At 45.6% G+C, this 24,488-nt stretch overlaps 1 protein-coding gene across 1 annotated transcript; it reads left to right on the top strand.

Moving 5' to 3' along the window:
* Positions 1-13,408: 13,408 nt before the first annotated feature.
* On the top strand, positions 13,409-18,381 carry LOC126525835 (transcription factor MafK-like). Its single transcript, XM_050173792.3, has 3 exons — positions 13,409-13,610; positions 15,602-15,801; positions 17,409-18,381. The coding sequence occupies exons 1-3, from the start codon at positions 13,554-13,556 to the stop codon at positions 17,608-17,610; spliced, it is 459 nt and encodes a 152-aa protein (XP_050029749.1). The 5' UTR covers positions 13,409-13,553; the 3' UTR covers positions 17,611-18,381.
* The last annotated feature ends 6,107 nt before the right edge of the window (positions 18,382-24,488 follow it).

The following is a 24,488-nucleotide window of genomic DNA, read 5'->3' on the forward strand; positions in this document are numbered from 1 at the left end:
TCTACATTATCTTTCTTTCCCTCGGAACTATAAACGTTCGGTCATTTTTTTTTTTACGATTTAGTAAAGCACTATAGCTCCTCCGCTTTGACTTTAGCGAAGGTTGAGTTCTTGAGTACATGCCCAAGTGATCGCGCGCAAAGCCTGACATGCGCGCACACTAATGCAGTTTCTGGGAGGCACGTACGTTGGCTTGCGCAGGCAATCCGTGCAAGAAGCTTCGACCAGTCCGCACTCCAGCCTTTCTCCGCACGGACGCGCATACATTATCCTCTGCGAGCTCCAGCCGTGGGTAGCCATTCGTTCAAGTATGTATGGTTCTTGTTTCTGCTTCTCCCGTTGTTTTCTTTTTCTTTTTGCGTCTCTTCGTTTCGAGAAATCGGTAACTCGGAGTCTCGCACGAACAGACGTCTGGCCGTGCGGCGCAATGACTCGGCAGAAAAAAAAAAAAAAAAAAGGTCCTGAACGTGCGCCGACGCTCAACGAGCTTGCGGCGCGTAGCTTTCGAGGCGTGTCGCGGCCTGTTTGCACGAGTGCGAGTTCTAAAGAAATAAGCAACTAAGTCAACTTTCCTTTCTCCTGCGGTTGTGTAGTGCAAAGAACCCTTTCTCGCGCGTCTACCACTGCGTGCCCGGCGATAACTAAGTCTCCATTTCGGAAAAGCCCCACGCGCGTGAAACGATTCTTCTCCTTCTGCTTCTCTTGTTTTGCATTTTTTCGACGACGTATTCAGCGTAACTTCTCTCTTTCTTCTTTTGCACTTCTTCTTTCTCGCTTCGTTTTGCGCCTGGAATTACTTCACCGTACGGCCTTTGTACGCACATACCCTCCTGGCGCCGAAATTCCACTCGTGTTTGCTTGCCGAACGTGCAATTAAACCTAACCGTAACCAGCCGCTCCACCCTATACGGCGCCCTATCTTATCCTACCGCAACCTACGATAATGTAACCTCCACTACTCTACCATATCTTATATAACCTAGTATAATCCCCGTATTCTTAACCTGTTAAGACTCGAGAAAAATCTGCCAGTTAAATTTTGTTGATTTCCAGTATTATAGAGGATCTTTTGACACTGCAACTGCATTTTCAAAGTTTCGTCAGTTGCGATTTATTCTTTGAAAACCTACGATGGCGTGCTTTATCGGTATCTATCTATCTATCTATCTATCTATATATATATATATATATATATATATATATATATATATATATATATATATATATATATATATATATATATATATATATATATATATATATATATATATATATATGTAAATGATATTCGAAAGGCAGGGAGGTTAACCGGAAGATAGATATCCAGTTTGCTGCCTTGCACTGCAGAAGAGGTAAAGGGAGACAGAAAGATAAAGAAAATGCACACACATAGAAAGAAAGGGAGATTAAAGAAAAAAAGAGAAAAGAAAGTACGCTGGACCTTTATGGGAGCAAAACCCGATGCTTGCAATCAAATGTATATGCGATATCTTGGAGCTTCCTAAATCAGAAAGGTTCGCTGCGACGAGTCAAACGAAACTTTACATAAGCCGGCATAACCGTCTGGTAGCAAACTTTTAGTGGGAAATATTCTTTGCTGGAAGGTGTTTTTACTGTGAACGTGTGTAGCGTGACTTCGTCAAGTAACGGGGAAGGACTTTGGTGTTGCTTTCAGAGGCTCGCGCGGTTAAACTATGTTAGTGATGCCGGTCTAGAAGTATTTTACAATGAATGCAGGCATTCAAGGCTGAAGCATTCGGCATTCGGTTCAGTGGTAGTAGAAACATTCAGCAGACTGGTCGCATCTGCTTTAATTATAGTCGGTTCTTAAATTACTATCCTGTCGTATGAATTCGCCGGTGACATTTTCGTTTGAACGACCCTTGAAGTGATCGGGTCTGCGTCTGGTTGCCCTTTCTTTATTTATTACATGCTGCAGACCACAACAGGGTCCAAGCAGGACAGGCACAACGTAGTAACTGTACAACAGGAATAAGAATGTGGGACACAAGACAATACAGGTGGCGGAAAAAAAGTGTTACTAAAATTACGACGAAGTTGTAAGATGGTTCCATTCAGATATGGTACGTGGGAAAAAAGAAAATTTATAGCAGTTAGCTTTCGCAAAATACGGCGTTAGTGACTGCGTGTGGTGGTGTCGGGTATGTCGTGTGGATAGAGGAGATAAGTATAAGGAGGAGTCTATTGCGAGCTTACGATTCAGTAGCAACTGAAGGAAGTGAAAGCGAGATTTACTTCTTCGATCTTCAAGTGTTTCAATATTGTTAGTCGCCATAAGATCGGTAGGAGAAGCCGTCATTCTAAATATTGAATAAATAAACCTGACAGCCTTTCTTTGAATTCTTTCAAGTTTATTAATGTTTTCTTCAGTAAGAGGGTCCCACACTATAGATGCATATTCTTGTTTCGGTCTGATGTAGGTGTAATATCTTAGGAGTTTAATGTTGGGGGGGGGGGGAGGCATTTCTAAGCTTATGCTTTAGAAAACATAGCTTACGGAATGCAGATGAGCATATGTTTCCTATATGCAAGTTACAGGTAAGATCGTTAGTTATCGTTACGCCCAAATACTTGTAACTATGAACCTGTTTTAGTGTTGATGAGCCTAGTTGATAAGTATGGTTTAACGGATTCTTTTTATGGGTTATCTGAATAAAAACTGTTTTCTTCTGTGTTAACAGTCATAGAAAATTCACTGCACCAATCAAGCACATTGCCTAGACTCACGTCAAGTTCGTTTTGATCTTCCGCACACGTAATGTGATGAAATAACACACAGTCATCTGCAAACAATCGAACTTGTGTTCCTGGTGTAAGGACGGTAACAATATCATTAATATACAGCTGAAATAACAATGGCCCCAGGACACTTCCCTGGGGCACTCCTGAGGTGACTGGAAGACAATTCGAGTCGTTGCCACCAACTGAAACAAACTGCACTCTGTTGGTTAGATAATCAGCAATCCAGGAAATGAAAATATCGGGAAGGTTAATTTCTTTTAGTTTTTGTATTAGTTTTAAATTACTAACTCTATCAAACGCTTCGTTAAAATACATATCCAGTACGGACTAATGTAACTAATTGTGTCACTGGCGAGTAGGGAGAGAGAGAGAAATTTATTTACAGAAAGGCAGAGAGGTCGGCCTGAGCTATAACTTGCTCTGGCCTGCTACTCTACACTGGGGAAGAGGGAAGGGGAGGGAAAGGGCTGATGAATGATGATGGTATAAGGAAGAAATGCGTATATACAAATTCACAGAGTTGCGGACTCTCTAAAGCCGTGCGTCCTGCCAAGTGGCTTGGAGAAAAGCTATAGCGGCTCTTGTTACAAGGGCTGCGCTGTTTGCATTAGGCCAAGGACCTAAAAGAAACTCGTCCGATAGCGGTCTCTCGTGGATCTTTGCAATGAAAGAGACAACTTGCTGTCGTTCTTGCGCGTAGGCACTATCGTGTAGCCTTTTCTAAAGCCATGTTGAAAGTTACTTATTACGGAGTGTTGTTCAAGAAACTCATTTATGTATTTTGCAATAATATGCTCCAGCATTTTACAGCATGCAGAAATTAAAGATATAGGACGGTAGTTTTGTATTAGTAAGCGGTCACCTTTCTTAAAAACTGGAATAACTCGAGCGGTCTTCCAGTCCGATGGAAGTTTTGAGGACAACGGGGATTTAGGAAAGAGCACAACAAGATACTTCGCAATGATTTCAGCATGCCGCCGAAGAAAGACGTTCGGTAAATTCTCAGGCCCAGGTGATCTTTTTAGTCTTCGATTCCAGAAGCACAGATAACACACCATTGTAGCTAATAAATTTAGGGTCTGAAGGTTGAAAATGCATCGTGTTTCTCGTCACTGCTAAATTTGATTCAGAGAATGCACTGTGGAAATAGTCATTGAATTTCTGTGCAATAACTTCCGTACCTGTAACTATGTTACCATCAACCGATATTTCTTTAACAGATTTTTTGCCCTCGCTCATGTAATTCCAAATCTTACTGGGGTCACTTTTCAAAAAACTAGGCAACGTCGTGTTAAAGTAGTAGTCTTTTAATTCATGTACCGCAAATTCAAGTTCTTTTTTTTTTTTAGCATTTGGATAATACAAGAGTGGCGGTTAACTTTTGTTGCACGTTTTATTTTTCGTTTAAGGTGAATAATCTTGCGCGTCATCCAAGGAGTGCGTTTATGCACATTTTTTTGCTCTTTGTTGGCAAGAATTCGTTTATGCAATATAGGCACATCTGAGTGAAGCGCGCCCACAGGTCGCTGACCTCATTGCTTTCATTAAAATCGGATAAACATGTTTCCATGTAATGTGTAATTAAAGTATCAGCGGCCCGAGAGTAATTACATTTTGGTTGCCCTATTCTCATTGCATATCATCTCGACTGGCGGAGCAATATGTATCGTCTTTATTATTTTAAGTTTTCTCCTCCCTATTTCTCAATTGGTAATAAACTCCTGCGTAAACTATCTTTCTTTTTAAAGTCCTCATGTGATATTTAAATTGTTCTTTATCTTAATTTAATGTAACACTGCTCGCTATCTTATTGACTGAGAAGATAAGAGCATCGTCATCTTTGTCGGCAATAAGAAAGGAACCAGAAGTAATAATAGCGATGTTGGTGTAATCCTTAAGATATTTTTTACCGCCAACCATCTTTGAAGTTTTCGTAGCCAGCAAAAATATTGTGTCAAAATCGCACCGCTCTAGCATACACATAGGCCAGAAGTACACCTACATTCATTTTGTTGCGACGCTGTAGATATGTACCGTATATGGAATGGCATGCATTCATCATTTACGCCATGCTTTTCTAAATCTTACTCACAAACTTCAGCTTCGAGAAGCGTATGCTATGCTTGACAAAAAAAAAGAGGAAGCTGCTTGTACAGCAGCAACTGCTATATTCAGCACTTCTCCGAGCTTGGCGATGAATAGATCAAATCCATCATGCAGCTGACAGAAAAAAAAAAAAAAACTTCAATGTGGTCATCTTGGTAGGACCATTCTTAGTAAAATGGCGAACTAAGAAACGCAGTATGTTTCTTCTTTAATTATTTACAAATGAAAATGGCACTGCGCTTTTAAAAGTACGCTGAGTGCTAATGGGTAGAATATATACCCTGCCCTACAATACTCTAACCTGCCCTTCCCTGCCCTATGCCTACCCTACCCTATTTTCCAATACCTTAATCTTCCCTACCGCACAATTCTCTAACCTGTCCTACCTTATCCTAGGGCGCCTCGATGTCCTCCTCGCCCACCGCTCCGTACACGGTGGCGATATGGTGTTCTACTTCTAGTTCACTATAGTGGCGACAACCGCGTCGTCTGCCACGGCGGTCGCCATGTTTAATCTCACTCCGCAGTTCCCTGCGCTTAGCGCGGTGACGCAAATCGGGCCTTCTGTAGGTACAAACGTTCGTGCAGGGAATGACCACGCTGAAACGTTCCCTGAGGAAACATTGCGTGACCTCCTGCAATTCAAGTTATTTGATTATCCTTGTTTTTCGTTTCGTCTCGAACACAGCTCAAACAACTTCGTGTCTGGGGTATAGGGGCATGAAAAATCACATTTTCTTTAACAGTTGAGAACTAAAACTGCAGACCACATCTACCTCTGATTTCTGCGCGTAATTTACTGAAAACTAAATACTAAAGAGTTAAAAACGTTTGCAGGGTAATTTAGATCAATCCGTGCATTTCGAAAGTTAATTTATTAGAGGCGACACACGTGGCATAGTGCAGCGGGTATAGAGCAGCCGTCACCCCTTGTCCTTTATTTCGCAAGTAATACGCTAAAGAAGTCGCAAACGTAGACTGCACTTGCACTGCATGGGCCAAAATTTATTGGAGGCTGAATCCGGCGCATGTATTGCCCCCTTCCCTCCCAAATCACTCGTGCTTTCTGTTCGCGAAGATGCATCGGCAGCAGCCTTAAAGTCGCGCGTAACTGGATATGAGAAGGCTCTCAATAATCTCCTTCGTGCTCGTCGTATCATTTGTGCTGGCGGCACACCTCAGCACTCGGCTTCAGAGTCTTATACCCCTGTCACACTGGGTGTTTTAATGTCATTCGAACCGAATGGCATTAGCATCGAATGACATTATCCGGTTGCTACACAGCGATATTTAATGCCATTAGCACCGAATGACTTCCGCAATCGAATGAGTTCGAGAAACTCATTCGGCTTCGCACTCGGAGCGAATGTGTACTCTCAACCCCAGAAACTAAGCAAAACAGGACACAGTATTTGCAAATTGAAAACCGTACTCGTATAGAAATAATAACGTTTGCGTGTTTTAATGGTTTTGTTACTTTAATAAAGAGAGAAAATATATGCGGCCGGCTGTGGCAAAATGTTGTTACTCTCCAGCTCAGCAGCGTCTGGCCGCCGCCCATGCCGCCGCCACTCTGCTCGTCGGCCATAGAACGTCTAATCGCTTCCTCCGATTATTACGCCTTCTCGTAATGCAAAGTACGCAGCAACTAATCGCTTCACCTACTGCAACTTAGCGTCGTCGTCCAGCATCGTCATGTCAGCCATTTTGTTTGTTTTCAATTTATCGGCTACTCAGGTGGCTAAGCCTTGTTTTGGCTTATAGTGGCCACATGGTCTCAAATAGAACAACTTTTTTTTATAGGCATTACTAAAATATTTTTTTTTCAGTGAAGTGACGTCCCAAAAATACATTTAAATGTATGGATTGCTTATGCAAGCACTTTATACCTACCTTGTTTTACTTTCGGTGCCACGTATATTTCGGAATTATCGCCATTGATATCGCCACCGAATGACATTAATTTTTCGAGTGTAGCACCTCCGCGGGCAAATGACATTCGTTGCACCGAATGCCATTCGATTCGAATGACATTAAAACTCCCAGTGTGACAGGGGTATTAGTGAGATGAGTACTGACACTCTGCACCGGCGAACCTCACTTCGAAGTCCGTGTCAGTCCAAGCAACGATGCCATTGAAGTGCTCTTCGCGTGACTTCAGCCCTTTCCTTACTTCGTTGCTCGGGTATAACGAAGGTCATTGCCTTCCCGAATGTATTGTTTCAGGGTGGATAGGTAGGCTCGCTCACTGGCACTTGCCCCCAAAAGTGCAGCTCTGCATGACACACGCTGATTTATCCTCCCCGGAATTCATTTTAGAAGGAAGCCGCCAACGTGGAACAACACGTGACACTCAGCCGCCGGTAATTCCTCAGTAAGACGTATAAAAAGCCTCGGGTTTGGAGCGGCTGTCTTGCCGCGCTTCGGCTATGGTGTTAGGCTGCTGAGCACAAGGTCGCGGGATCGAATCCCGGCCACGGCGGCCGCATTTCGATGGGGCCGACATGCGAAAACACCCGTGTACTTAGATTTATGTGCACGTTAAAGAACCCCAGGTGGTCGAAATTTCCGGAGTCCCCCACTACGGCGTGCCTCATAATCAGAAAGTGGTTTTGGCACGTAAAACCCCAAAAAGAAGAAGAAGAAGATGCCGCGTTTTATTTGTAGTGATAAGCACTCGTGCACGGAAACCCACGAGCTCTACAGGGTTGGACTGGTTGCGGCTGCGGCGCAGTTTTCCAATAATTGCTTTTGATTTCGTATCTCATCCCGAACTTCTTATTCAGACTGAATAATTAACAGCTCGAACAAGTAAGCGCAAGAGTAACCGAAAGACGCGTAAAAAAAACGGGCACGCGCGCGCACGCGGCAGAGACGAATCTGCGCGAACCCGACCGTATATGAATAACCAAATTTCGCAGCGAGCTGGAAATTGTAGTCAGTCTGGGAGCGATAAAGGTACCTTATGTGGCGGCAAAGTTACGAGTGTAGGGTGAATTGGCTGCGTTGTGAAAAATTGCATGAATTTCGGCAAGTGCAAACTTGCTGCGACAAAATTTCGGGCCTTCTTAGGACCGCCGCGAGATAACAACTAGGTTTGTAAGACAAAACGCTCCTACGAATGTAGAGAGCATATATACCTTCCATAACGTGCTGACGAAATTAGGGCTCTCTAGGGCAAGTCAGGAAGTCAGAAAATATCAATATTTTACTAAAACACTTGATGCGTTAAGTGACGCTTAAGACAAGGCGTATTGGCTTGATAATTTTGATGGGATAAGAGGTATTTGGAAATGAAAAGGAGTTTGCAAATGTCTACCCGCGCCAACAGTGTCGGTGAAACGTGGATTTGATTCCGCAAGGTTTGCGCAAGTCGCCCGATTTTTCTCAATGTCGCAACTGTCAACACGCTCCCTAAGAATATGTACCCTTCACTGTATACACACTGTTTTAGCTCGGGATTACAAAGCACTTAAAAAAGAAAGAAAGAAAAGAAGCAGAACACGCTGTACTCACACTGCACACACATGAGGCGTTCATTGGCTGCCAATTGTTGCGTTTAGTCTTCACAGTCCGTAGAATCATTTTTTTTCGATCTCTCGGAAATGCGAGCAATCGTCAGCGATTTCTTGAATTATTAGACCACTGCGGGACGCAGCACCCATTTATGTTGCAAAAGTCACGACACGGCTGGCAAGGCGTACGACGGCTCTTAACCATGCACGTGTATACGGAGGTCGTCCGAGATTTTATGAAAAAATGGAGGTGGTGGTGGTGGTGGTGGTAAACCTAACTGTGGTAAACTGGTGGTGGTTATTTCACTTATTTACAGAGAGAGTTGAGGACGACTTTAAGGGCCGGCCCCTTACAAAATCTAGGAGGGGTCCCTAGTCCGGGCCCCCGGCGACCTCCGCGGCGGCTCGGGCCCTGGCCACGAGAGCTCTTTGGCTCTCTAAGGTAGAGCAGCCGAACAGGGCAGCCTCCCAGCTCTCTCGGGTGGGTGGGGGGGAAGGGTAAGCCGGGCTAGAAGGGCAAGCCCACACCACGTGGAAAACATCCGTGAACGCGTAACCACACAGTGGGCACTCCCCAGAGAAAGCAGGGTTAAAGTACTGTAGTACTGCCGGGCACAGTACCGTGTTAGCATAGAGACCGAGGAGCCAGCGCTCCTCTGCCTTGGTCACACCTTTAGCGGAGGGGGGGGGGGGGGGGGGAGGGTTAATGCGACCGTGAGCGGATTGGTAGAGCTGAGTGATTTCGCGGAAAGTAATGGCCGGATTTGGTTCTAGATCCTCAGACGGTGGGTGTTGAAGCGATGCCCCGTGGTTGAGCGCGCGGGCTGAGGCATCAGCGGCCTGATTTCCTTCTAAACCCGTATGTGCTGTAGTCCAGATGACGATACGCGTCCCGGGACGGTCCCGGTACTCGCATTCTCGTAAGGTCTTGGCGGCAGAGCGTGCCGAGAAAAGTGGTTTCGAGGGAGAATTGTAGGCACCGACCTCTTCAAAGAATATCGCCACCCTTTATATACACAGTAGCGAAGAAGGTGCGCATTGAGACACCCTACCTTATCCTGCCTTACCCTGCCCTGGAATACCTTAATTTGCCATACTCTGCCCTGCAATTCTACCCCATCCTGCCCTATCCTTAACCTCCACAACCCTAACCTGCCCTACCTATCCTATGCAGCCCTACCCCACAAGACCGACCCTGTGCTCCAATCAGGCGATACTGGTTTTCGGCCGCCATTTTGAGGAAGGACATGGTATATGCAGGTTATGTTGCCGCACCATTTTGTCGCTAAAGTTGCTCAGACCTTGTCTTACATTATTTACGAGGTTATTCCTCGGAATTTTGAGAATGACAGCCGACAAACAAATGTCATGAAACAAAACACCGACAGCGCATGCCCTTTAGGTTAGATCTTCTCAGACCTAAATACTAAAAGTGCGAAACGGTAATAGAGACCTTAAAATGATGGACTTGTGTGATCCGACCTGCGGGTCGACCCACGCAAGGGGCCGCGTTTCTACACGGAAAGCTTGCCTTCGTGCATAGCACGGTATGTTGCATACCGTTCGCCGCCAGCGTTTCCCGGTAAACATTTCGGTTACTCAAGCTGCAGCTGGCGGGAAGCGTGAGAAGCATTCAGGGATCTTTGAATGTTATAGCGTTCCACTCCTAAAGGCGAAGCTTAAGCGTCCTCCAATTCTTTAAGGTGTTTTTCCGACGTTCCTTCGCGGGAGTTCTACGTGCCAACCTACAACTACTTGTCGCTGTGCAAGTACTGTCTCTATACGTGCACAGTTCCGCCCGTAAAGCGCGTATGTGCACACAATTCAATAGTGTGTTCAATGCACCGACATGTGAACTCCGCCGCTGCGCGGCCGTGCCGACCATATTTGCCCGTACTTCGCACTAATTGTAATAGTTGAGTGCAGCAGCTTTAATGCACATGTCATTCCGTATTTTTTGAAAGAATGTGTACGGTGCCAGACGTGGATAGGTATTTATTTATTTGTATGTTTATTTTTACGCTCTTGAGCCCCAGCAACGTCGTAATGAGCTGTGTCAGGGCTCACCTAAAGCCGTGCATCGGACAGCGGTCAGGATCGGATTTTTAGTAGACATCTGCCCAATCAATCTGAAAAACCATAGACAAGGAAGATGATCACTAATGTCTGTTGCAAATGCCCATGGGCAGGTATCGGCGCTTGTTAAAGTAAAACAAAGGTCAATCAATGTCTCGGTGAGCAAGGTAAGCCTAGTTGGCCTATCGATTGATTTTTTTTTACGTATATACAGGGATTCTAAATTTCACACGGATTTCAAGAACTGACAGATTCATCGATGCGACGTTAGAGTCGACGTTAGAGTCGTCGATAAGAAATACTAGAGACCTCTGTATGTAACTGAATTCCAATAAAGATTCCATGTATCTATAAGCAGCCCAGAAGGCACTCCCTGGAATGGCCGGCGAATGGAAACGATGTTTCATACGCGACAGTCACCGACTCAATCAACGCAAACACATGTGTTGCCAGGTAAAGGGACTTAATGGTGATCGTCACGAAAGTAAAGCACCTACAGTGATACGCCACCTCCTCGCTTAATTATATAAATGGTATACAGACACGTGATTGTATCTTGGCAGAAAAAAAAAGGAGCTAGATCTGAGCTGCTGGAGGACCACATTTCAGGAAAGGCAAAAAATAGATAAATAAATAAATAAACACCCGAACATTTTAAAGAGACAAATACGCTTCAACTTCAGCGTGTTTATTTTTCAAACTCATTGCATTCATCGAACACAGCCAAATGCCGAAAGCAGCAGTTGGCCTGAACTAAATCTTTGACAGAAGTGGTTGTGTGACAATCCATAGCGAATGAGAGAGAGAGAGAGAGGGAGAGAGAGAGAAAGCCTTTCATTTTCTGAAACGGTAGTCCAAGTCAGAACCCGGTTCATCCTATGAGGGAGGGTTCTTTATTCCAGGAACCTCCTGGCTTGAGCTGCGCTGCCTCTTTGGCCTGGGCGACGAGACGGCGTTGGTCGTCCAGTAGGATAGAGTCTGTGCATGATGATTCCGTGTACATAGATGTTAGTCTGTAGGCAACGGACGATGGCAGCAGGAAAAATGCGTCCGAGGCTGGACTACGCAGCATCACTGATATATCTTCCGCGCTAATCCTTACAACGCGGGCGCCGGTTTGCTTGCGTGCAAGGATTATTCCCTCAGATGCCAAGACTGATTGATAACATTCCTGTACTCGCCTTCGTTTTGGCCAACCGCATAAGTTACTGCTACAAGGTTGTCGTAAAAAAAAAGAAAGAAAAAAAAGAAAAAAAGAAAGAAGAAAAGCTGGTAACCGGCAATTTCGTTGCCGACTCTTTTTACTTTCTTTTGAAACCATTTCGTCCTCAAAACACGAGAGCAACACCTTAATACAGTGACGGGTGTCTTACATTCCTTGGGAGGGAGGCGGTGAGCGTTTCAATGGTGTCCTGCAGTAGCGTTAGATCTAATTTCTGAGCAACCTTATCAGCTTCATTCGGTAGGTTCTCCCCTTCAGTGGGCTGGAAGACCATGAATCTGAATGTTGAGGTGAATGCTGTACGTTATTGCTCGATCTCGTTCATTTCCTGCTTTAGTTGTGAAATTGCTTATCTGTTGATTTTTCAACGAACTCCACCAGGCGCAGCACACCACCACTCAAGTCGTCCTCCTGGTTTTCTTTTTTTTTGTATTTTGTTAATTTGGTCGTAAACGTCTGACACGCGCTGGACGCTCTTCTCGATACTCGACACTGTTACCTGCAGACTGATTATCTTGTCAAGTTTCGCCTGCAGCACTGGCGTTAATGATAACTTCAATCAATCAATCAATCAATCAATCAATCAATCAATCAATCAATCAATCTATCTATCTATCTATCTATCTATCTATCTATCTATCTATCTATCACTTGATTGATCGATCAATCAGTGAATCAAGCAATCAATGAATCAACGATTCAATTATATTTACAGACATGTATATTACAGATTTTCAGCGCACAAAATATTCAGTTCCAGTTTACAGGATCGCTACGCCTCCCATACCGACCTTCGAAATATGTTTATCTCCAACGGATGCAAAAAAAAAAAAAAAGAGAAAAACCCAAAAGGGAACGGAACAATACCACATCATAACACTACCGTCGTTGCGGCCTTCAGGGACGCGCTGACATCTAGCGACGGAAACAAACACCCATCGTCTGCAAAGGTATGAAGCACGGTCGTGGCTCTTCTTGTGCTTTCTCGCGTGGTACGCCGCTCGCGTGCTTCAGCTTCATCAAAAGTCGGCTGCGTCGTCTGCAATGCACGCATGCTGCACGTAATAAGAGTAATTGTGTCGCCTCGATCGCCTCTTGCACGGGCTTCGAGATCGATACGGGCGTTCCTCTCTCAGCGCGTGCAGTATATAGTAGCGCCCTTGGCGTGGGCGACATGCTCGGCGGTACTGGGCCGAGTGAAAAACGACGGCGAGCAGCATACCAGCAAGCAGCAACGCGCCTTTTTCTCATAACTTTACAGTAAAACAAGGGTGTGCCGCTAGTAAACATGCAGTTTCGCAGTGTGCGCATGACTGCTGTTTTAAGGCTTTCTTGATGGATGACCGCGTATATCAACGCAGGGCGTTTCCGCCCGTTCCGATACATTTTCGGCAGTACATAAAAGGTTGCAACGTCACGCCTGTTTGGGGCACACCTATGCGCAATAAAAAATTAAGACGCGTTCCCCCACTCCCAAGCACGCATCATTTTCTGTGAAACGCTAGTACGCGCACGCCCGCCGAGCGTCATGACCTTACAATGTCCGCCGATGCAATCGGTCAACAAATAAGGCAAATAAAGCTCCCCGAGGCTCGACAGATCTCAACGCGTCTGACTCGAATTTCAAAATTGGCGCCTTTTCATTTCTCAACTAAGATAACACGTCGCTGGCGCCATCTGTTGCTCGCGAATACACGCGAGCGGAAGCCGGGGCTGATTCACTCGGTAGGCCAATATGGCGGCGCCCGCTGTTGTTGTAGTCTGCTTCTCGTAGATCGGGCGTTAGCAATCGCTGGTCCGTGCAAACGCTGCTGACTCAGCGGATCTGTGGCAACGGGAGTGGAACAGCCCGCCGTCGTGTCAAGCCAGCCATGAAGAAGCGAAGTTCAAAACTCAAGACGAGGGATGCATCGAGTCGCATTGACAAGGTAACTGACTGGCAGCAACACAGGCCTTCATTTGCGACTGACGCTGTCGTACGCGATCGGCGCGATCGGATTATTTCTGTCATGATGATGGGATATGGCGATCACCAGGTAACGCCGCTTGTTCTTTCGGTGTTTCGCGATGTGATGAGAGCGTCACGCTGTCAACGCTGCATCGATCGCTTAGATCCGCCGTAGCGTTTGGCGTTGCGAAGGTTGCCGGTTGTCATTGACCTTCGTTCAGAGGTTGCTCGTCCGGCATGCCCGCAGGGGCCCGTCCAGTTTTCTGGATGGGACAGTTGAAGTTGCGGCGTTCACCGTTTTGTTCGAAGACGTTATTTACGCACCTATGCAACGTACGTGTTCCCGATGGATTAAAAGTGCTCCAAGCGATCTTAAGCATGTTACCTTCAACAAACACTCTCGCTTCCCTTGAAACCCGCAACCGATCTCCAGATAACGGCTGCGCGAAAAATTGCTAAGAGCGCTAGCTACACGCGGAGCGTAACACTGTACTGAAATTGTTAATTAATTTCGCATTTCGGCCGGATGTGTAGATGTGTTGCGACGAGCGTTCCCGGCCGAGGTCGCGGTCTGTGGTGTAAAGAATCGGATGTGTATAACGAAAGTGCGGATTTAGATCGTGGTTTACGATAAGTTACTATAAGTTACTATAAGCACTCACACCTCCTGTAGTTACGGTTGGTTAACGTTGTTCTGCTTCCTTTAAGTGCGATGTCAATATGTCATTGGGCAACATCATATTTCTAGTTTAGCTTAATTTTGCCTGCGACTAAGAGGAACTTCTGCTCATGTTTATGAAGCTCTATGAAAATGTATATTGTAGTACAGCCTGCTGAGCTACATGTGAGCTTGTTGGTTTATTAGCTCGCAGCTTTAGTGCAAGTGTCTTATTAGTGACCTCAGCTTGACTAGTATCGAATACTTTTGGTGGTCGCGTAGCAGATGTGAGTTTATTTGTGGTCAAGGCTGCCTTGTGGCGTTATGCAAAGTTACTGAGAAGAAAAGGTGCACTTACCTGCAAGGGTTGCCCTCGGAACAGGCATCAAATTTAAAACAAGAAACTGTCACTTCAACCAAATTATCTTTCATTGTTGTATTTGATGCGGACCAAACAAATTTTATTCGAAGGAAATGTTGGTAATGAAAACCTGCTGGGAGGAACTCTGGCTGCAGTTTGTGCCACCATGACGTCCAAGGCATGAACCATTGGGTATAGATTTCAGTGTTTTAGATTTTTCAGAATAGCTTCTTGAACGATCGCCACACACAAAAGAAATGATGCTGTGGCCATTTTTCTTTTTAACAGTTTGTGAGAAAATCAGACAGACATAGAACCCATTTGTTATAAAAAGTGACGTCTCACTGTGTTTTGTTTGCGTGTTTGTAATAAGCACAAATCTCAACATTTACTAATTGCACTTCTTTGTAAGTGAAGAAAGAAAGCAGTTCTGTTACACACAACTAAGACAAGTTCTGAAACACATCCAAAATGTAGGTAAACATACTCAATTGTTAGATCATTCTGTTATGAGTACCTGAGCCTAATATTAGGTCTGTGGGTGCAGAAAAGCATGTTTATATTATTGCATAAAAGCTCGTCTTACTTTTGTTGCACATGTTTGAAATCCCTGTTTTCAATCACGTTTTAATGCATGTCATTTTGGCTAGGCATGCACCATTGTGTAGGATTTTTGCAATAAGTAGTGAATTGCCCTGCCATTTGTAAATGTTTTTCATTGGCATGCTTTCAAATAACTATTGTTTGGTAACGCTGCAGGACATATAATCAGTTCTTTGGGTGCAGGGCATGCCCAGAACTAAGCTGACCACAGTATAGCAGGGATTATTATTGACATGACTCTTGTCTAAGTGGTTCTCACTTTAAATGTATGTTGGCTGCCAGAACACTTACCATTGCAGCAACTTGATGGAGTGGAATGAAGTAAACGTGATTGTTTCCTTTCTTCAAGATGCACTCGGCACCGCCAGAGGTGCTTGAAGACTTACCGTTGGCGATCAGTAGCAAGATCACCATGTCCGATGAAGAGCTGGTGCACCTCTCGGTTCGTGACCTTAATCGCCAGTTGAAGGCGTCCGGCCTGACCCGGTCCGAGATCGTCAAAATGAAGCAGCGGCGGAGGACACTCAAGAACCGAGGCTATGCAGCCAGGTATGCTGGCTTGCCAAAACCTGCACAACCCTTCGTGCTTTGTTGTGCAGAAAATTTGTACTGGAGAGCTCATCGTCTACCACTGAAATTAAAGCTGGTGTTCATGTTCAATACATATTTTGAGCTACTGCACTGTACACAGTACCCTCAGGCATTGTTGACATCGAGGAGGCATAGAGGCCATCTGCAAAGCAAAAAAACAAACAGACTCTGTACTTGTGATGCAAGAAAGTGCTATTCAGCTGGTCTTTCTTGCTTTCTATAACATCTATAAATGGAATTTAATTTGGCAGCAAAGTATAAGTGTGGTGTAAGTGTCGTTTGGTACAGATTGTGCATTCAGATTTTAAAATTTAGGCTTCATTATAGATTCTCTTCAGTGGCACCTAGCTGAAAATGCTATGCATAAAAGCTTAAATGATGCAAAGAAAGAAAATCAGGAAATACCCGCTGAGTTTTAGTTTTCTACACACTCAAAGATAGCAAACTGTAATATGCCAGTGTTTCCTATACAGAACAAGGAGGCCCACAAATGGATTTATTGAGCTTGACACTTCGGCAAGTACTATAACAGACGGATTAGAGGTCACTGAAAGAAAGAATGAGTGCCAAGGGAAAGCAAAGTGCAGTCAAGAATGGTAGAAAATTAGGCGGTGTGATGAAGTTCGGAAATTTGCAGGCACAACTTGGAATCAGGCAGTGCAAGACAGGGGTAATTGGAGATAGTTGGGAGAGGCCTTTGTCCTGCAGTGGACATAAACATAGGCTGATGACGATGAAAGCAGTTTCTATTGTACTCTTTTGTTCAATAAGTTCAGTTGTAATATTCTTCCATTGGCAGAAGTCACATATAACGATGTATTTATGTAAGAATATGTAAGGCTTGATTTACCTGTCATGAGCACACTTAAGCATAGATTATGTGAGCTGAGGCAAAAAGATGCAGACACATCCAGCTTCATTCAGTGACTGCACTAAGCAACACTGCTGAAATGTACCCCTTAAACTCATTAAAACCATAATGTGAGCACAGAGAGTAAGCCTATAACGCAACTGTCTTTTTTTTTTTTTTTTTTGATGGTAAAGGTAGTGCAGTTGTAGAGTTGTGGTAGAGCACCCGCTTCAGAGCTGGGAGGGGGGGGGGGGGGTTTCTTGGTTCAGACACACAAATTTGTAAACAAATCATTTGCCTTTATTTTCGCTTTCAAGGCTTCGACCGTCTTGTTTAAAGAAGCCGTGATGTTGCAAGGATATCCCAATACTTATTTCGTAACTACTTAGTGCAGCAATAACTGCCATTATAAGACTGAATACAAACTGCATGTGTGTTTATCCTTGTTTTGTGTATGTGTCTTTTCTCTGTTTTTGTTTCCTTCATGAGGTATGTGTTCAATCTTGTAACTAACCAACTACCTTGATGACAAGTTCTATTCAGCTTCTAGTAATTCACAATACTTAATAAACCTAAACTTTTAAGTTCTTTCCCAGTAATAATAACAGAATGAAAGGGACCATCTAGGATGTAATTAGCTTGTAGACGTAATTGTGTTTAATTCTTGTTGCTGCTCTTTTGGGTTTGCACATCAGTGTTTTTGATACTTTTCCAGCTGTCGCAACAAACGGCTAGAGCAAAAGGACGACTTGGAAGGTGAACGGTCAGTGGTGATGCAAGAGATCACAAGACTTCAGGAAGAAAACAAGACACTGGAGGGTGAAGTGGACAACTTGCGCTCAAAGTACTCAACCCTACTGGACTATGCCCGTAAGCAGGGCGTCCCTTTACCAGATGACTTGAACACCAACTTCTAGCTGATGCTACTCATCTATCATCTTCCCTTACGGAGCATACTCATTGTACTTGACTTTTTCACACATACCAGAACAAGAATTATCCATGCGTCATGGTATGATGCCGCTATGATATCGTCATAACATGATGATGGTGATACGATGTCAGAAAGATGGCACAGAGGCCTCTGTTGATAACTATATCTAATATGTTTCCATGCGCAAGCTTGCAAAGCTGACCTTCCATTCTGACATGGTTAGCTAATCAAAAAATGTCTTGCTGTGTATTTCACTTCAGTCGTCCTGTGTAGCAGGTTGTGCAGTCAGTGAAATGTTGGGTCTGCTGCGTGTTTTCTTTTTTTATCATTATTATTTTACTATAAGGATATTGTCTAACATGTGATGTATCTGTGCTAACCACCATCGTCTGTGAGAAAGAGGATTATTGCATTTTTTTTCTTGCATGTGCAAAACTTCGTGACTGCTTTGGACATGGTCACACCTTTACAGTTTTATAGCAGTTCTGCCTTAATCTGCATATTTAATGCAGTCGAATGGTTCGTGAACTATTACGAAAATGGGTGCGACTGTCATGCTGTTTGAGAACGTGATTCGCCTGTTGTTCGCAGTTGCATGCTTATAAAGCATGCAGTTGTATTATTACATGCTTCATTTGTTATTATACTGCATACATTGTTATTGTTGTACATATACTTTATTTTAGTATGGTTTTGGGGAGTCATTGCATGTTGTTGCTTATCTATCTGTCTCAATAAAAGCTCTTATACACAAGTATTGTTAACTGTGTTTTATGAAACATGCACTTAGTAGATTGTACTTTTTAGCATTGGAAGCTTATCATCAGATTTTAGTCCGCGACACATATACTGCTACACAGGGATTAACATGCAGAGCCATCCTTTGATCAGTTATCTCTCCAGAAGTGTCAACTGATACATCCAGGAATTTGGTGCTTCAAAAGCAGTCGCTGCATTCCATAAATAGAAGTGACTCATGCCGTTTCTAAATCTCCACAAACCGAAATGTGCTGTCAGAAAAAAATTCACTTGTGAGCAAGTTGGAAATGAGTCTGACGGGCTGGACCATTTCCAGATTTGCCTGCATTCCTCACAGTGGCTGCTTAGCTTGTATTACAAAATGCATACTTGGGAGCACTCCACGTTTAGAAACCTGCCACACAGCAACTGCATGTCAGACTTCCATGTAAGTGTTCATAACAGGCATTCTGATCTGTTATTTCCTGTCGTGTTTCAAGTTATGCTGATGGTAACTGCAGTAGCTTACTGAAAGTGTTATGTTGCAGTAAGGCAAAAAAAAAGAAGAAAAGAATGCAAAATATCGGGACGGACACTGCGGCGGAAAGCAGCAGTGACATATTGCCGACTCATACTCCCTCCTCCCCCCCCCTTTTTTTTTTGCTGTTGCCGTAACCGGCTCACCCAACTATCGGTTCTCTTTTGTCTCTCACCTTCCTGTAAAATCCATCGGTGGCGTTGCGTTCCTCAGGATTGTATTCCCGCAACCTACCATAAAATACCAGTACAGTGTATGGGTTGCATTCAGTGCAAGGCGTCGCCCGTTCGCTCGGTGGGGGGGTTCCCGCCAGGCCACTAATACTACCGCTACAACTACTTCCTTCGTCACTTCTCCGTCATTTCCATTCCTAAAGAGGAAAAGAAAGAGAGCAGCCAGCACTGAGAGGCCAAGCTCGTCTCATCGTCACACCTGCACGCGATTTTCCGTTCCCCAGCCGAAGTGACCGGTAACCTCGGTTCGCTCGCCGATTGCGCCGTCGGGAGGTTGAGACTCCACCCTTTCCGCTGCCCCGAGAGGAGAAGACCTCGCAGTGCGCACGAAGGGGGCCCGCGTCACGCGCCGTCGTAGTCGAGGAGTCCTTGTCGGGGAGAAAGAAAAAAGAAAGAAAGGTGTGGTGGGGTTGGCCGGCCTCTCGGGCGTAGAACTGCCGTCGCTTGTTCGGCGAGGTCCCGTAAAGAGCTCGGCTGCGGCTCGCTGGCTGCTTCGGAGGAGCAGAATCGAAAATCGAACTAGGAGGGGACAACACTTTCCCCTTTCCCCCTACAAAGCTACTTCTATATCCCTTCACTAAAAGGTGGTCGATGTGTACCGCCGAACTTTTCTCCGTTTCCTATAGCATCGACAGTGTTACACGCTATACGCCCTGCACATCCGCGAGGTGGCGGTGAAGAAGGGGGTATGTGTTGGCGGCTTGGGTGAAAAGAGGGGTGTGTAATTATGGTAATGAAGGATGAACCCTCTCGCTTCCTTTTTTGTCCCGTACGGTGACGCGACGCGAACGGTGACTCAGCTGTGCAGGGCGTGTGTACACTGTCGCCCGGGGCCCGTCTCCTGGGGCTTCGCTAAGTTTGCGCTGCGCTTCACGATGACTCGGCAGTCCAGGCACGTTGACCGCTAGACTGACGGCGCGGCCTTATACCAATACGTTCGTGCGTTGTCGTCTGCTGCGCGTCTGGCACTGACTGTGGCACTGGCTGGTGGGAGGGCTTCACTTACTCGTGTTTAGTAAAGCCCATGAAAAGTAAACTAATTTATTTTCCAGGGGTATAACGTACTAGAATAACGTTGATATAACGTTATGTACCAGAACAACATTATTTTAATGCACTAGATCCAGTGGCTTTTGTGTGTAGTTGCGTGCAGCTGGCGCGCCCGGCTGATCCTGCGGCGGGTCGCATGGTGACATCGAGTTTCCGAACTGAATTACTGCAGGGAACTCTGGCGCTAGTGCCAACGGGAGCCGCAAGCATGACGGTTCAAGCAGGTTCCTTTTCTAAACACTCAAATTCCGCCATATTGTCGAATACGCCATCTTGTCAGCTCTGATTGGCCCATAGGGCTGCTGCAGCCTCTCTGATTGGCTCAAGATGCCCCCATTGCAGAATTCGACAATAAGGCTGAATTTGACAACGTCCAGAATAGTACTCCAGCATGAGAATGCTGGGTATTGCACGTAAAATTAAAGTTTAATTCTTGAGTGCTACGTGCCAAAACCACGATCGAGCATTGTACGTAGTTTTGCTTAAATTTCGTCCTTCCATCATTAAAAGGCTCTTCGCGACTTGGGCAAATAAATCATTTTCAACAAAATATTTTGTTCTATGTGCAACAATTCGCAGCAAGTATGCGTGTGTGTAGAAACTTATCGTCTTCGTGCATTCATAAAAGATTATGCTTTCTGGGCAATTTAGAGCGATAAAGCGCAGTAAAAATTGAAGGGGCACTTAGTTATCCTTATGTGGATGAATGCGAATGCGTTGCGACCGCCACACGATGCTTAGACATTATGCCACAACACAAGGTCGTGGGTTCGACTCCCATTAAAGGTATCCGGCTCGAGTGCCTTAGGTAACTCTACCTTAATTCACTGCGCCTTAATTACGTTCACCTTAATTAGCACCAAAGGTCGTGGGTTCGTAGCCTTTTTGTACCATCGTATGGTCACGCCGCCAACGCCGGATTTTCCGCCTCATGAGCCATTTAATGCTCTCGCATTAATATCGCCAACAGAACGTGTGAAAACAGGAGCGCGAAGATTATTACACAAATCCTTTGCTACCAATCTTTCCCACATAGTAGCCGAACGATCGCAGCGCCCGTGTTTTTCCAATGGTATGAAACTGCTGCAATCACACGGCCTCAGAGATCGCAGGGCGCGCGCTGCTCGACATCGGAGGCCCAGTTAATAGCTGTGTGCAGGCTTCCGGCGACACAAAACAAGGTGATGGCTCTTTCGGCGGCGCCCTGCACGTTGCCTCAGCGGAAGTGCACAAATACGAAACCATTACTGTTTCTGCCTTGCTACTGTGCGATCAGCTATCGGAGCTGCAACGTAGGTGTTCGCTGACGCACCGTGCTCCCAGTCGTGTTGCAAAATGTGGAATTGTAAAGGGAAGACGTGCGCAGTAGCTGGTTGCAAGAATAGTGACTGCCATGCTAAGAGATGGAATGAATCTGCATGACCAGGTCCTCAGAACTCTGCTACATAAGCAGACTGCCTGTGTTTCCGGCGCTTCGCGATTACACGGCCTTCTTCGAGAAAAAAGAAAGAACTCTTCAGCCAGCGTTGTATCGCTAACCTCCAAGGAAAGGACTTCAACCCCGGATCGTCGGCAAGAGTAAGTTACCGCTCGTTACACAGTGACAAAGGGAGTAGCGCCACTTCCTCGCATAGTATGTTTCTCGCACTCTATCTGCGCGCAAACATACGCCCACTCGAGTATCAAGAATAAATGAATGGGCGCGCACTTGAATCGATGCGCCAAGGCATGCAGTGACGGCGACTACACTGACAACACGCGAATGTTGGAAGCTGAACCTTTCGTGACGATCCACAAAGTAAGCGAGCTACTAGCGATCACACGTTTCTGCTATTTGTACAGCACATATACGTTCCAAACCTTGTGCGCAACAAGAACGAACCTATCGCAACTGAGCACAGTTGCTGCTGCGACCGATTAGGTGGAAAATTTAGGTGGGTTAGGTGGATTAGGTGGCTTGGAATGCATTCCTAACCCTGCTTTTATTAGGAGCACCGTATACGGTGTTTGGGCTGTTCGGACAAGGCGTAATGTGCACCGAAAGCGCTTGTATATCCTCTGAAGCTGTGGCCAAAGCTTCCTGTCGTCGATCCACTCAGTCACCGTCGGCGATATCCGCCGAAACGGAGGTTTTGCTGAGCCGCACGGGCCGTCGTACACATCCGCTGTACACGGAGGCAACGGAGACGGTTGAGGCAAGCAATGGACGCGTCACCACGTGATCAAACATGGCGGCGCCCACGGGATTGCCGTGAAAAGGGGTCTATAAGCGCTCGTTCGCACAAGCTCGCTGTATCGGCAGCTTTGCGAGCGTCGTAGCACGTAGCACAATTGATAGCGCGGTGGGTAACGGGGCTGCGGAAGGGTATATTGAGTGGGGGGGAGGAACTCTAACAGCTCGGGACAACTTAACGTGGAGGTACCTTCTTTTGGCAGATTTAGGGGACGGATATATCGAGTGGTGTTTGTCTTCTTATAAAATGTATGCTAATCATACACGACTTCGCTACTGATTTGCTTCAATTTCGCAATTAAATGCGCCGTAAAGTTAGTTGTTAGCGAGAAGTAAACTTTGTTCCAGTAGCCCAATAACTGTCTATGGACGAGGTCACTCGTCACTACAACGAGCGTCCTTTGGTGCCGATGACAAGTTAACCCGTCGTGAACATTCCGCAATTTTTGCACATGTGTGTATGTACAGTTTCTTGTAATTTGACACATAAATAAACCTAAATTGATTTTGCAATTTTTTTTCAAGAAGGCCACTAAAAATACGAAAGGCATTCCTGGTACCATATTCCTTAGAAATGTATTGGCGCAAGACATGCAGGTCTTAAAAAAAAAAACTGCAAACTTCGACATTTCTTGTTTGTTTTTTTTTTTCGAAATTGGTCACATTAAGTGGCCAGTCCTTTTTTTTTTTAACTCGCACAGGACGCTCGCACATCTCCCGCGCGTTGCCATAGCTGTGGCGATGGCAGGCACGAAGGAAAATTTCAAAGGATAAAGCAGCGACAAAGATGAAAAAAAAAAAAGACAGTGCAAAACACTGACTGGCTCGTGTTTCTCTTCTGAGCTGAAACTTGATCGCGATGCGTTATACTCGTGGAAAGAAAACGCATCGAGCGTTCCTTTTTTTTTTCTTTTTTTGAACCGAGACACGTGGTTTCCTAGAATGTGGACCTTTCCGCAATGCATATCTATGGCCCTAACGACAAACCGCTAAACATGCCTCGTAGTGAGGCAGCGTGCACGAATAATAGTGCCTCAGCCTGTACCTGCATATTATAACAGGCTTGAGGCAATTGTAGAAATAGACCATCCGTGCCGACAAAGTCAAACTTCAATAAGAGGGAGGCGAGAAGACATCACAAGCGCTGCGCACCACAAGATTGCTGCCAGCGCTTGTGGTGTCGTCTTCTCGCCTCGTGTCTCGTCTACGTTTCGCGTCGTTAACACCAGGATTGATAACCAACAAGCCCAAGCTGCTATTCTAGCGGAATAACAGGGAGGCCGTCCGCGCTCCTCTTTCGCCGAGATGCACTTCTATACTCGTGTGCTCGTTTTGCGGGGGAACGTTTCTGGGGGGGGGGGGGGGGGCTACGCGACTGGCGCTGCCGCCCCCCCTCCCTCCCGCTTGCGGGACCCCTCGGGGGGACCATCATTAGAGATTTTTAGATTAGGGGACGCAAGTGGTTTGCGTACGCGAGAACTTGGGGTCACGGTACTGCGCATGCGCAGACCGCTACGTCATTAGGGGACGCAAGTGGCTAGCGTACGTAGGGGTCTACGCATGCGCAGTACCGTGGCCCCTAGTTCTTGCGTACGCAAGCCACTTGCGTCCCCTAATCTAAAACTCTCTATTACATCAGCGCGCACGTTGCGAACGCTGCAATACCGACAGCTCTGAAATGCTCAGCCGGCGTCAAAAGTTTGCGGAGTGCGTTATCCGAAGGGGGGGGGGGGGGGGGGGGGGGAAGAAAGAAGCGTTCAAAAGTTCGATAGCTGGGGATTTCTAGAATGTACTGTAGTATATCGCAGAGATCTCTGGCAGATGCCGTCGTCCGTCAGCGGACATAAAAAATGGGCTGATGATGCTGACGAATGTAGTATATGAGAGCAGCACATAGTGTTGCACAGCTTTAGTGGGCACGGTCGCAAAACAGCTCAGAAATTCGACGTTTCTCTGGGGTCCCCCGGTCCGTAAACTTTCAGCGGCGTCTGCTCGACGTACAGCGAGCGATGTGAAAATAGCGGACCAGACTGGACAAGTGCGATTAGGAGACGGCGCTGGCCGCATCG

This window comes from Dermacentor andersoni, chromosome 8 (genome assembly GCF_023375885.2).
Source record: "Dermacentor andersoni chromosome 8, qqDerAnde1_hic_scaffold, whole genome shotgun sequence".
NCBI classification, from domain to species: domain Eukaryota; kingdom Metazoa; phylum Arthropoda; class Arachnida; order Ixodida; family Ixodidae; genus Dermacentor; species Dermacentor andersoni.